Source organism: Melanotaenia boesemani, chromosome 3, assembly GCF_017639745.1.
Source record: "Melanotaenia boesemani isolate fMelBoe1 chromosome 3, fMelBoe1.pri, whole genome shotgun sequence".
In the NCBI taxonomy this organism is placed as follows: Eukaryota; Metazoa; Chordata; class Actinopteri; order Atheriniformes; family Melanotaeniidae; genus Melanotaenia; species Melanotaenia boesemani.
Genome location: NC_055684.1, coordinates 25,021,477 through 25,036,328, shown reverse-complemented (window position 1 = coordinate 25,036,328; position 14,852 = coordinate 25,021,477). Strand labels below are relative to the sequence as shown.

General features: G+C 38.0%; 1 protein-coding gene across 1 annotated transcript in view; it reads right to left on the bottom strand.

The window, feature by feature from the left end:
- Nucleotides 1-3,202: 3,202 nt before the first annotated feature.
- syn2b (synapsin IIb) overlaps nt 3,203-14,852 on the bottom strand; it is an 81,751-nt gene continuing 70,101 nt past the window's right edge. The window contains exons 6-13 of the mRNA XM_041980572.1: nt 14,651-14,713; nt 13,058-13,200; nt 11,582-11,656; nt 11,085-11,187; nt 9,097-9,273; nt 8,879-8,945; nt 4,326-5,247; nt 3,203-3,988 (exon numbers count right to left, since the gene is read on the bottom strand). Coding sequence (XP_041836506.1) covers nt 3,835-3,988; nt 4,326-5,247; nt 8,879-8,945; nt 9,097-9,273; nt 11,085-11,187; nt 11,582-11,656; nt 13,058-13,200; nt 14,651-14,713 — 1,704 coding nt within the window. The 3' untranslated portion in view covers nt 3,203-3,834. The remainder of the gene's footprint in view (nt 3,989-4,325; nt 5,248-8,878; nt 8,946-9,096; nt 9,274-11,084; nt 11,188-11,581; nt 11,657-13,057; nt 13,201-14,650; nt 14,714-14,852) is intronic.

Sequence of the window (14,852 nt, the reverse complement as noted above, 5' to 3'; positions counted from 1 at the left end):
GTTTAGCTTCAGTTACAGTTCGCTGCTTTTTTTTTTCTTTTTTTCTTTTATTTGCAACAGGAGGAAGTGCTGTTTTGCATGTAAATTGTGTGGTTTATGTTAACACCTCATCAGTGCCGTGGGCACGTGGACAAGTCACACTTTGCAGAGGTTTTCAAAAGTGCTCATTTAAAGGCACATGTTGAAGAGGAATAGGAGAAACAAGACATGCTTATACAAAGGAAAAAATTACATGAAGACAAAGATATTAAGAGGAAAGAAAGTAAACTATAGTGTTGGATATGATTTATGCTTTTCTATATATGAAAATCTGAGGATGTCCATGCATGATAGCAAATGAAATATCAGTATTAGTTTGGAGTAAAGTATTTTCAAGAGTACATTAAATTTTATTTAACCACTTTTTGTTCATTTTTTTTTACATTCCACATACACAGTATATACTGCCACCTTCTGGCCCTTTTAAGGCAGTTCAACCTGTGATTCCAATAAAAAGTGAAAGGCTTAAAGTAACATGGTATTTGACAATAACTCACATGCTGTTGAAAAAGACCTCTTGTCACCACTATACTATTACAATATTTTCATGTAGAGCTTTTCAGGTTTTTATTATCCTTATGTCCCAACAGTTAAATGTAGCAGTGCACTGGACAGCAAGTAATCACTTGTTGGATGGTTTCTGCGAGTTTTATTTTTCCACGTTCTAATATGTTTTTAACTCAAAACATGACATTGTTGAGTATTGAATGTCTTCAATGTTGCACAAACTATTTTCCAGCTTTTATCTCTCACCTACCTGCTGATCTAACACAAATGTCATTAGCCTGTGAACTCTTTGGAAGCAGACCAACAACAAAGGAAATTCACCTTTTGGCTTATAACTTTTGGTTGTCAAAGATTTGATGATGCTAATGGGAACACGGTTTGTTTGCAGAGTTTTGTACATTTAGGATTAATGGCTAAAATGGCTAAGATCAAGTTCATTCAAATTAGTTTGTTTAGGAGGCTTTACATATGAAAAACACAAAAAGATCAGAAGTCTAAACATTAATTTTAGACTTTTTGTTTAGACTTATTCCTGCAGAGAAGGCCATGAATATCACAAGACAGGAATTTGAGTCCTGAGCCCTTACTGAAATCCTTTCTCAGCTTTTCCATTCATGTACATGTTTTCTCTTTTAATAATATTGTATTGTTTTTTTTTTGTTTGTTTTTTTACTGAAATCTTACCAATTCAATGTTTAGCATTTGTTTTAGCTACTACATACTTCAGCTGCAGTCTGTTTGCTGTAAAAATGTAATTATTAAGCTAATTATTAAGCATATAGCTTGAGGGAGTTGTGAAAAAGGCTATTTGTAAAAAAAAATCTGACACCAGGATATGATTTTTTTTCGGACTTCCAAAGTTAAAAAAGAAATCCTTGGATCCTACATCTCTCAGAACTCTATAACTTTATTTATTTAGATAATCTCTGACCTGTAAAGTGTTGTGGTCCTTGAACGCCCCTCTAAAGTGATAGAGGACATTAAATAACTACAGGCCAATGGATTTTAAACTGAGCTGCACTTTAAAGGTGCAGTATGTAACAAAGTCAATGTTTATAACAGAAAAAAATCACATATCATTAAGAACAGTGTTTCTATTGGTATCTAACCACTATACTAAAATAAATATTAAGATTTTATTCACATCAAATGAGCCATTAATTTAGTTCCACGTGGCAGCTGCCATATTTGTGCCCCATTATTACAATGGTCTCTTTGAATGGCCTTAAAAGGCACATCAACAAAGACAGTACACACAGTTAAAGTAGTTACCTGTAGTAAAGTCATTGTAATACTAGATACCACTGAATCCACTTGCAGGTAAAAACATGTTTGTGTTTGAAAGAATTTTGGCCACTGACGGCCACCATCCATTCACAACTGCACTTGACATTTGAAGTAATTTCTCTGTGCATGTTTATCATTAGATGTCAGTAATTATTACACAATGTACCTTTGAAAGAAGACAATGTTTCCTGGACAAAAGACAGAGCTGTCAGCCTGAAACCCAGTGACTCAGTGGAATGATGGGACCACATATTTATTGACTTTTATCTGTACAGAAGAAAAACCCATTTTCAGTCACCAGGTCATGCAAAGCGCTATTGCGTTACAAATAAAACACATTACAAAACAAACAATATATACTCTACCATAAATATGGAGCTTCAAAAATAAATAAAATCAATATTTTACAAAAGATAAACTTCTGGGATGACACATATACAAATACAATATGCTAGAATTTACTTTCAACATGGAACTGGAGATGGATAAGCAGACAGACTGATATGATGGACTTGTGTACATATTTATTTATTTTACTTTTTTTCTTTTTAAACACCCACTATACAGGTATGTAACTGAACTGCAGCAGTTTATCTGATAATAACAAGTGGGGGTAGACGATGCATTCCTGGTTTAAGTAAAACCTGGAAAGTCACCACTGAAAGGAATCTTAAAGGGAATGTAAGAAGGTATTTGACAGATACACAGATCCTGTATGTATAATTGTATTTATAATCATGTGACAGCACTCAACAGTCATGTTGAGATGTTATTGCACTACTGTCTCAATGTCTTTTCATGAGAATAATCAACAAAGTACAATACTGTTGATAGATCTACACAGATGTGAAACAAGAAATCACCAGTCACAGCTACAGACATGAGTTACTGCTTGAAATGCATCCATTCACTGTCTGAGACTGATGTAGTCAGTGAGCAGCCTGCTCTCGAATAGTTACAATCAATCTTGCATTTACTGGTTAACTAATCTCAATACAAACTGCTTTGAAGTAAATGAATACATTCCGTTGTGATGGACCCAGGTCTGCACAGCTAAGTAAGTACCGTAGCTGTGAATTGAAAACATGTCCACAATAAGGCTACAACATCTAGAGTGGGGAGAAAGAGAGAGAGAGAGAGAGAGAAAGAGAGGCAACGGAGGGCAAAACTCAACACTGATAAAGCACCCATCTGTTCCAAAAGTCACACCGAGCCACTTGGAGGAGCCATGCACAACTAGTGAACACAGATGAACACACACATATTTGCAACTCTCTCACAAAACAAGTAACTTCGAGGCTTTCAGGACAAAACAGGGCAGCAAAGATGAGCCCGGTAGTCAGCAGCCAAGGACCAGAGAACAAACAGCTGGAGTTACACAAGAACAAACCCTTTAAAGATTTTTTTCTTTTACTCACTGACAACATTGAGTCACTGTTGAGGAAACCATCTAATGTCAAACATCTGATTAGTTAAAGTTAGTATAAATCCAGCCACTAAATGAAAGAGTTATGTCACTGACAAATACTAATTAAAAAGTGCTGTTGGATTTTATTCTTTAATTGGCTTATTTCCCTTTATAGTTATGTTTCTATTTATATACTTTGTATATATACTGTATGTACATGCCATCTGTAATCTTGAATAATTATACTTTTCACATACTTTTGAACATGTTCATTAAGTGTGCTCTGGGAAAAATAAAGCTCTTTTATTATTCCTACCTATTCTACAATGATATATTCTATTATAAATCAATGACGTAACTCCTTCAGATCCAATTTCTTTTTCATTAAACTTCTTACTTGGCAGACCTCACTGTTACCTACACAGGGAAGCTGAAAGTGGAGCTGAAAAGGGACCGGGACGCGGGGAATACAGTACAGTTAACACACATACTTTAATCTCAGACTGGTTTACATGTAATGTCAATCAAGACATCTGGCCACTGGTAAACTGAGGGCCAGCATCAATAAGGGGATGACTAAAATTCAGTTGTGCCTAGTCAGAAAAAAGGCTGGCGAAGGACTTTCGAAGGTTGCGAATAGTCTCGGCCTTTGCCTCTTCTTGGCCGTCACCCCCAGAGCCTGAGACCCCGCGGAAGAAAGAGGAGTCGCTGAAGGCGTTGAAGGCATTGGTCAGGGACTGGGACTTACTGGGAAGGGAATGGTATGGAAAAGAAAGGGAATATTCCAAGGGGAAGCATTTATGGGAAAGAAGAGGGGTAAGGAAAGGAAAAGGGGGAAGGTATGTGAATATGGAATAAATTAAGGTTGCAAATGAGGAACAAAGACAAACAGGGAAATTTATGAGGGCCAGAAAGTCACATATAAATATTTTAAACTATAAAAATTAATTTTTAACATGTTTTATTGATGCACAAAATATTAGGTCATCTAAATGTATAAATAAATTATGCTCCTTTTACTCCAGAAAAACAATTGAAACTCCTGTCTATGTAATCATATAATGCTTGGTAATATTTCTCTTACTTCAACAGAGGATGGGTCTTCTGTTGGGGCTGCTCTTCCACAGGGGCCTGGGCCTCAGTGGGATCTGCAGCTGCTTCAGCTGAAGCAGGCTCAGGATTTGGGGAAGGAGAGGGTGGCTTGGCCTGAGGTAGAGGCTGAGCCTTAGCTGGGGACTGGACATTAGGTGAAGACTGACTGATTTTGGCTGGAGACTGAACCTGTGTTGGGGCAGGCACTGAAGCAGTATCTGAAGCCTGAGTGGGTGCTGTGCCAGTGGGCTGGGGTTTGGGTGAAGCTTTTGGAGGAGGTGGGGTTTGTGGCTTTGGCTGAAGCTGGGGCTTAGAATTCCTGCGCACAGGAGGGATGGGCTTCGCAGGTGGTGTGGGTTTCGGGGGCAGATCTTTTGGTTTTCCAGGTGCTGCCATTGGGGAGCCCTGAGGTTGGGGTTTGGGCTGTTCTGTGGTAGCAGCAGGGGCTGGGGGAGAGGCTGTGGCTGGAGCAGAGGCTGGAGGGGAACTTTGAACTGCTGCTGGTGCTGCTGCTTTGGTAGGGGGAGAGCCTGGAGCTGCTGCTGCTGCTGCTTTGGTAGGAGGGGAGCCTGGAGCTGCGGCTGCTGCTGCTTTGGTAGGGGGTGTTCCTGGGGCTGTGGCTACTGCAGCTTTAGCTGGAGAAGATGGTGATGCTTTGGTTGGGGCTGAGCTGGAAGTATAATCTGGGGTTGACTTTGTGAGAGATGGGGCCCTTGTCATTGGTGGAGGCCTCTGTACTGGAGGCCTTGTGACTGAGGCGGCCTTCTGAACTGGGCTTGGTTTCTGAGCCTGGGCTGGCTTCTGAACTGAACCTGGGCCAGGTTTCTGGGACTGGCTGGACTTTGTTACTGATTCAGATGCTCGTTTAGTCGATTCTGATGATACATCCACACTCTGCGATTTTACTGGTGCACCTACAATTTTGAGATAAGAAACAGTACTGTTAATCTACAGTTGGGTAGTTAAATAAACACAAATGTAAAAAGCAAAATGCAAGAAGAGTGGAAAATAGAGCATCACTTCAAAACCTAGCACCTCATTTTAGCACAGCAGTCAGAAACAAGGCATCCTGGACACTCAACAAAGACCAAAGCAGAGCATGACACAGATAATTAGCCTCAGTCTATACATGCCCATTCACATAATGACCTCTCACATTCATAGAAATCCTGTGCAACTCATTCTTCATCAGTCAATAGAAAACTAAGCCAAAGAAAGCTCTGAATGTCTGGACTATAATGACCAGCAGAGAGTGGCAGATCAACATAAAAAAAAAGGAGTACTGAGGCACCTATCATGCCAAGTGTTAGTTGCTTTTATGTGCATGAACTTGTGTCATCATTAGCATTATGCTGATAGAAACAGCAATGACAGGAAAGGAAAGAGCTGGAGGTGAAGATGAAACACTGTGATAGATTATAGACTCCGTGACTCCAACACAGGCAGCGAAGCAACCTGACAAGCAGCACAAAGAATTAAGAGATAATACATGCGGAGCGAGGAGTGACTGGACAGGGATGAGTTTCCAGTGACTGATGATTCACTTTACCGGATGCAGGATTGTGATTTGGCATGTAAATTACATTTAAAGCCTCTTTGGAAATGGCTCATAAAATGTTTATTTATATACCATATGCTATCTTTTTTTTCAAATGATTTGACTGTTAGAAAAACTTCATGAAAATTCATCCCAGATGTTTTCAGATTTACTGCTGTCAGGCAGCTAAATGGCCGTTAATCTTACGTTTGGTCAGAGATTGTCATAAAGCATCCCAATGGTTGCTTGGGACTCACGATGCATAAAAACCAAAGAACACAACATTTGTACAAACATAATTTTAAAGGGTGACACAATAAGATTTGCTTGGATACAAACCCTGAATTAGATTACATTTTGCTTTCTCTGGGATTTGCTTCAGTTCTTCTGACTTAATTTTTACTTAGGAAATAGAAGTAAATAAACTGGTTAAGTCTATGATTAGGAGAATTTCTTTGTCATTACTGAGGAAAGTTAAAAATTCAAAATCATCATATCAGTAATTCAATGGTCTGGATCCAGGCAAATAAAGAATGATAATGCTCAGAAAAAGGATGCTTATCTTCACCGAGATTTCAATTAATAACTTGCTGAGGTTTCATAATTACCAGGAAAAACAAGAATAATGTATTACAAACAGCCATTTAATATAGTCTCAACATAATGATTAATATACACGTCATGACAGAACCAAGCATTTTTCACAAAACAATAAATGTTTTAAAAGGAGATTTATAATTTAACAGAAAAAATGAATGTGTCCACTAAAAAATGCCACAGCTATGTACAAGATCAAGGGATAATAAATTCTACAAAACCCTATCTAAGATGGCCAGAACTTCAGCTGCCCGTAAGTCATGACTTACCACAAAATGTTCTAACAGTTTCTATTGCATAATGTTACAAAATAAGCACAATATTCATCCATGACTAAGTCCACATTGGCCACTGTTTAAACATTTTTCACAGTGTTGAACAATTGTCACTGAAAGGCAGTGTATTAATACAAGACTCATATCAATCACATTGCAACCCCACTTTGCACATTAATACACACCAGGCAAAAATAGAAATCTCTACCATTTACCATAAAATGAAAAAAAGCTGTCTATAAGAAAGCAGTGCGCGCATTTGTCACATACATGCAAACAAGTAAGCCCTAATGAATAAACATGCAAACACACATTCACACATGAACACAACAACTCATAAACTAATGGCTTTATTAATTCATCCCATTATGTCACTGCTTTTAGCACACACACTTAGCTCTAAAACATCACACCAGAGCTCTAATATCACCAGAAATACACTGTAGCACCGGCATCACTGTCGTCATTCAGCTAAACAAGCTTGCTTAAAACACTATACAGAATATTGGCTTGTTCATTCTAGTAATTGGCACTGGTTAAAGAGAGACAAGGCTCCATCTAAAAGAGACAACAGAGGCCACTTTCTGCTCTTGGACGTAAATTACTGCGGTGACCTCTGCTGTCAACACACAACTGAAACTGAAGAAGCCACAACACCGGTTCAGTAGTTTGAGGCAGTTGTGACTGACACTGCTATCATCAGGGAGCAGAGACAATGCTAACAAATACAAATGGCCCTTACTGAAAAGGTCATTTTCTGGCAAAGTCGCTGAAGGAGAGAAAATGAATAGGATTGTCATACCTGTAAAGTAAACATGAAACCACAGGCAGCAGGTAATTAGCTCAGTTTAGCACAAAGTCTGGAGACAGAGGAAAACAGCTGGCTTGCCACTGCCCAAATGTAACAACATCTGACCACAGGCACTACTAATTATCTCTGACTTACAGGCTCTGTCTTGTTGGCTTGATTCATACACGAAAAGAAATTCTGCACAGACACCAGAGCTGTTTTGAGTTCTCGTTAAAAATGGACTAATGACTCAGTGTGAAATTAACACAAACCCTATACTCTAGCCAAGAAAAATGTGGTTTGAAGCTGGCAATGAGATTTCTGCACCACTTTGTTAGATTTCAGCATACAGTTCAATGGCAACTGAAAGGAAACTTCAGCCCTTTAAATATGTAAAGAGCTAGAAAATATCCATCCATCCATTTTCTATACTGCTTAGTCCAATTCTGGGTTGTGGCGAAGTTGGAGCCTATCCCAGCAATTAGCAGGCGAGAAGCAGGGTACTCCCTGGACAGGTTGCCAGTCCAGGGTTTAGGGCTAGTAAATATCAAATCATATTTTCTAATGCAACTACAGCAACATAGCAAAGAGGGAGTTTGATGATGGAGGTGTGTACAATTATTAAAACTGACTGAGTCTGTATACAGAGTGGCAGAGCTATGACAAAAAACAAACATAAAAAAACCCCCAAAAAAACAAGCAGACTGCCTTGGATTTATGAACAAGCTTCATAAAATTACAACCTACCATATTATTGTTTAGCTGAAATATTTTCTTTGCATCTTTATTGTGGCAATACAGCCTCTGAACACACATTTAAACAGAACTAAATAGTTTTAGTCTGAGTTATGTGTAGTTACACCTCTGTGGAGGTGCTTGTTAGGATATGGAATTGCTATGGTATTTAATTTGTGTGATCTAATGCAGGGGAGGGCAGTGAATGAATGATGAGTGAATATTTCCCAGAATCTCAATTTATCCCTTTGGCTATTTGCTAAGTTTACAGTCCCATGAGATTGACTAAGCGTCATGGTTGTAATAACTCCATGGGGAACTGTGGACCAAAGCGATAGAGTATATCTTTATGCTTCTGATCATATTATGTGCCACAGTCCCAGTTGTACATAGCTCAGCAAACTAAAATCTGCCTTACATTATTTTGAGTAGCTAACACTGAAAGTTTTCCTCCTCTGGCAGTATGCAGGTTTTTACCAAAAGTTTCTTCATTTTAGAATATTTTCTCAGTATATGAGAGAGACCTGCCATGATTTGTGAGAACAGTGTTTTCTAGACCTGCTTTGGCCCTATGCCTACAGCACTTTTACAGTGAACAGTGTTCGCACAACCTTGAGGTTGCGGGCGCTGGCCTGAAGTCCTGTTTGGATCTGCCAATCCTTCCTTAAGGGCAGCACTCTGGTAGGAGGAGGCAAGGGAAAGAAAAATAGAAAAAAATTAGTTAAGCAATGCCAAGCCACAATTAATCGTAAGGAAGGTTTAAAGCACAGCATTTAATAACAGCATATTTGAGATGTCCTATTGTAAAGACACAATGCTACTAGAGCACCTGCTGGGGCTGAACGGTTGTTGGCTTCTGGCCTTGAGGGGAGCGAGCAGGGGAACGGGAAGCACTAGATGACCTGGTGGCTAAAGCTTGGTTCATCTTAGCCAACACCACCTCTGAAATAAGCTGGCGGTCCTCTGCCTGGTGATCACCAATCAGCTGCATAGATGAGCCAATAACCTGGATACAGGGACACGCGGAATGTATTAGAAAACATACACTTTAAGTCAGGACAAACAAATAAAAATGGTTAAGCAGTCAATGATTAATAACTAAGTCATGTACATGTACACCAGTAGGTTTTAACTGACGTGCTTATTTTGAAGCCAAGACTGCAATGAATATTTAGTTTTGTATGTTATTTTCAATGACATATGAATCACAAAATATACAAAGATGATTTAATTTCACTTCATTTATTAAATAAATTTTTAATTTTATCTACAATTAACGATGATTACACTTAAAGGTTGCGGTAGGCTTTTTGTGCAAGTCATTGGGCAAAAATGTATATGTATTTTATGATTTAAGTGGCATGAAAAGAAGCGGTTTCCGCTTTTTGAAAACATGAAGAGCAATGTTTTCATGTTTTCATCCAAGCCTGCATGTTTAATGTGTTTTATGCCCCTGTCTATCTAATTACATGCTGTTCAGCACCACTGGATTTATTTCCCAGTATTAACTACCAGTCCATAATAAATTACCAGCTTGTTTACTGACTTTTAAACAGCATGCTCTCTTAACCCACATTTTCAGTACTGCCAGCTACCAGAATTTTAATGAAAAATGAACTTGCTATTTTCCATGGCTGAGAATTGGTTGTTGACCTTCACCATTAAGCGGCTCTGTACTCGCTGTCAAACGCACCATGAGAAAAGAAGCTTTCTGTGTATGACTTTGGAAAGTGTTATAAACTTTAGGATGTCAAGCTGCACCCAGAGATGGTGGAAGTCTTAACTACTCAACAACTACTGCGTTAAGATTAATCCCTGCTTTAAATACAAGTCTTCCAGTCCAACAATTTTTAATTTATGACCAACTGACTGCTAATTTTCTGTAGTCTTATGAGTATTTTGCCTCTTTTGAGTCAATCTCTGCTCTCAGGCTATCCTGCTATTGACCCTCATCAGTCCCAGCAAGCTTCATTTGTAGGCAGATCATGTTCTAAAATTCAGCTTCCCCTCCCTCTGAATGCAAAAATATCCTTTGACTCCCGGGTGTCTCTTTTTTCCTTTTATTTTTCGTCTTCCTATATGCCAATCTAGTTCTGTGGTCAGACCTCTACAGTCCATATCTGACCAAATTGTACATTTTACCAATATTGATTGAATATACCAATGTTAAGATGAATTACTGCACACATTTAACCCCCAAATTCCCTTTAAATGTTCCATTCGCTGTTCTTTTTTCAGTCTTGATGGCTGGTGTTTGGCATGATTAACATTTTCCATACAAGACTTTACCACAAGATTTTTCATTTTCAGGGAAGGTATTATTAAAGCAGTGTTCATTTCTACCACTGTAGTCAAGACTAAATACCATGAAACACAAGACGAAAATGTTGCGAGACACAAGACAGTGAAAGACATACACAAAAGAGATGGTGAGCATAAAGCAGACGGAGCTTTTTTTGTTGTAAGAATAGACACATAAAACAAGTTATGAAATATGTGGGTTATACAGAATACCCACACCTATCCTTAAAATAAATTGCCAGAGGTTATTAATCAAACTCATATTGTGAAATCAGGTCAGGTTCAATAAACCAGACACTGTTTGGCCCCAGGAGTTTAAATCAGGCCAGACATACTAAACATGATGAATAAAATCCTCTTATGCAACACAACTCCTACAGGCTGCGGTCAACGTGTTGCAAGTGTCCAAACAGTCAGCAATGAAGAAATCCAAAATATGTCAGTTTATTGCCTTTTCAGCAGTTTGATCAGTTCAAATGATCTGAGTTTCTTGTGCTCTCATGTGTTAATTCTCACCTCTGTAATGTAGTCATTACCATCCTTGCCACAGATGGCTTTAACAGCACAGATATCCAGACCTCCAAAGATGTCTGCGCAGGTATCAACCCACAGTTTGTACCTGTCTCAAAGAGACAAATATGTTTACGAGGAAAGGAAAAAAACTAGCAAACATTCATTTCCTACATTCTATGCAGTGCCATAATAAAGTATTGCAACTCCTTTACTCGCCTGCATCCAGCACAACTGAGAATAAGGGCAGAACATTTTCTCCCTTGCAGTTAAATAAGAAAAGATTTATTCTTTCATGCTGCTTCATTAATAATATTGACTTGTGAATCACTTCAGTAAGGTATCTGGATGCAGCTGTTGCATTTAAGGGCATTCATCCTGAAAGTTAACTTGGTGCAGATCTTCTCTGGCTCCAGGCTGGGTTTGGTGATGCAACCCAACAGGAGCGACATGCGTGACACCAGAGCAGCCGGAGCATCACTAATGCGGAAACATTTGCTCACTTGTCAGTCATGGCTACTTGTTCCAACATGGCAGATCCAGTGTTGCTTTTCCAATTACCAGAGATGGATGTTCGCCTGGAGAAGAAGGGAAAAATTGTCTGTTAAATTGTTACAGACACCACCCGTCACTTCAGAAATCTTCTGTCCAGTTAATGAACAGCAAAATGTGGGCAACAATCTTGTAGTGAGAAGGCTGGTGTTTCAGTACTGAGCACCACTGCAGGTCATCAGGCTGATACGATATTAATACATAGTCCAACTATGTATGACTAATTACTGAACCTTTTTTAAACTAATACACATGGACATTAGTCTGTATTTTCTGTACAATTCAACTTATTCAAAATTGAGGGAAAATAATTGACCAATCTGTCAAAAACCTAAAAAAAGAGCTAACCTACTCTAGTGCTCTTGGGACTTGTTAAACTACACTTTTTAAAATAAACAAGAAAAACACTTTTGACTTGTTTAAAAGTTAAAAGCCTATTGAGATAAAATAAACTTAGCAATCAGTAAAAAAAAGTAGCAATCTGTTTCTAGTTTATAGTGGCACTCACTGACTGCAGTAACAGCCAAGTGAACAGTAGGTGGTGATAGCAACCATTAAGTAGTAAAGACAACTTAGAAGCTAATTAAGCTGCTGTAAACAGTTTAGTAGGTTGTCAGCCTAGAACTGCTTATGGCCAGTCCTGTGACAACATGTCATGGCTTTGATACACATTTACCTCATCGGATGCCAGATATTTGGTCCAGGGAAGGTGAGGCCGCAGTTAATTTCTCATGACACCATTAATTTTTCTTGTTCACATCATGTTAGACATTTGGCCTTCATAATTTAAGCCTTCTGTAATTATATTGCTCCACAACACACCTGACACTTGGCCCATATTAAGCATATTTATAGATGTGTATATATTTGCATAGATGTAAATATGTGTATATGCATATTTATAATCTTATGGTTGGTTTTATATTTTACTGTGTGTTATTATTATTATTACTTATAGTCAAATTTCAGCCACATCTGGGGGCAACAATTAATTAGACACAACTGCCTTGAGCCAACACCATAAGTCAAGGCCAAAGAAAGCTCCAGATGTGGGGCCATATTTTAGCCAGATCTTTTTTTCTATACATCCAGCCAGTAGTTTCACTAGCTAGTTAATAGCTAATCCATGCTAATGCACAACTGAGACATTATATGTGCCATAATCCAACATCTGACTTTTGACTTTAGTATTAGCTAGATGCTCCCAGTATCTACCTGTAATACTACTAGATAGTATGTACTCTAGCATTTCTGTTTCATTGATTCAGTATTCTCTGCATTGAAAGAAGAAGGCTGGTCTTGGACACAAACTCCCTGCTTGAAAACTGGTCCCAATCCAGCCCTGACTGCACAGACATCACTGTATCCCCTGCAACTGTTAAATTCAGAATCCACATAACAATACAACAGTACATGCACACACTCACATGTAAGCTTTGTAGTCGGTGCCGATTTTCTGGACCCTGATATCATACTTGGCGTCTACAAATGGCTCTGTAGTACAGTAGGTCTGAGTGATGGCCACCACACTTGCAATATCCTGGAAGTCACTCACATTATCCACCTTGACCTGCAAAATAATATTGGAAAAGACACAGATTATTTTCAAAATTAGATGTTTTTGTTTTATTTTTCTTTTTATAAATGTATTTTATAAAAAATTAAGTTTGCATATTAATCAAGGTACTAACTGATATACGTTGATAATGATGTTAAATTGTATTTTGCTTTGAAAGTATATCATACATGATAAATTATAACTTAGGCTGCAGGTTAAGGAATGTCTGCATGGACATAAAGAAGCAGGTGTATTTATGCATGGGGACTACATAATGGTCCTGATATTAATTTTCATTACTGAGACATTATTAATCGTAATATCCAGTCCAATCCAACTTTATTTGTAGAGTACTTTAAAAACAACAATCAACCAAACAATCGACCAAAGTGCTATACACAGCATCACCTGTTAATTACATAACATAAATTAATTCCCTTAGTTAACATCACTGAGTATTCCTTACATACTAATCACTTGTTATTTAGTGTTTATTGTTGCATTAACTAAGACTTGTTAATTTACTATCATTCTTAAATGATATCCTTTAATTGGGTCCTGACTCTCCTCCTTCACCACCTTCCTCATTTCATGATAACTTAGCATTTTGCCTGAGATTAAAGTTTCTTCAAAGGTAAAATCCTAGGAAAAATGCAGGTAAAGGATCTAGTTAACCAAAAATAATGACCATAAATAATAGAAGGTTAACATGGTGTCAACATAACAAGAAGCTAAAATAACCTATTAGTCAATGGGGAGTTATTAAAACTCAGTATCAGTACGAGGAAAATAAGCCTTCATAGAGCAGAACAAGCCAGTGGTGCATATAGTCAAGCTAATCCAACATTGTTTTGATATCAAAATGACTGCATGATGGTTAAATTTCCAACCCAGCAATTAAAAAGACAACAAGTTAATTTCAGAGCAGTTCAGATGAATGGTGTGTTGAAGATTGAATTCAGTTATTTCACTCAGAAAATATTAAACAGTGTTTTTAATCAATAACAGCAGAGAGAGGCGATTGTGAGTGAATACAAAAGATGAGCTAAAGTCATGATGAGAATGAGAGCAGAATAAATAGCAGGATAAGAGGAAAATGAGGTGAACATTGCAAATGGTAGAGTGCGGTTTAGAGAACATCCTGCAAAGTAAAAATGGTGTGATATGTTTGGTGCTGCTCTCTTAGAATTTAAAATGCCTCCAAATGGTAATTGGCAAAATGATGATTAGGACAGTCAGTGACTTGAAACCAGTATGCAGCTATTTTCTTATCTTATGTGAGTTTGTCCTTTATGCAGAAAGTTTGGTCATCAAAGTTGTTTCCATCTTGGTTTATTTAATCAGTTTTAACTTCAGTTAGTACAATAATTGAGAAAATGAATAATTTAATTTCCTCTTAAACCTGGAACTTTGTAAAATAAATTATTAATCACTTTTTGTGAAGGCATCTACATCACAGTACCTTTCCCATTCCAGAGTGGGCATGTCCGATCTTCACCACCACTGGGAAACTTGGTGTTGTGATCTGCAAAGCAATAGGATAAAGTAAGGGGTGAGTAATGATGAGCAACAGCAGAAAAATTAGCTTCTTTTGTGCAGAAGCAGATGTCAGGAAATGACTGCAGTCTTGTGAAGACAACACCCTGCTGCAACAAACAAATCTC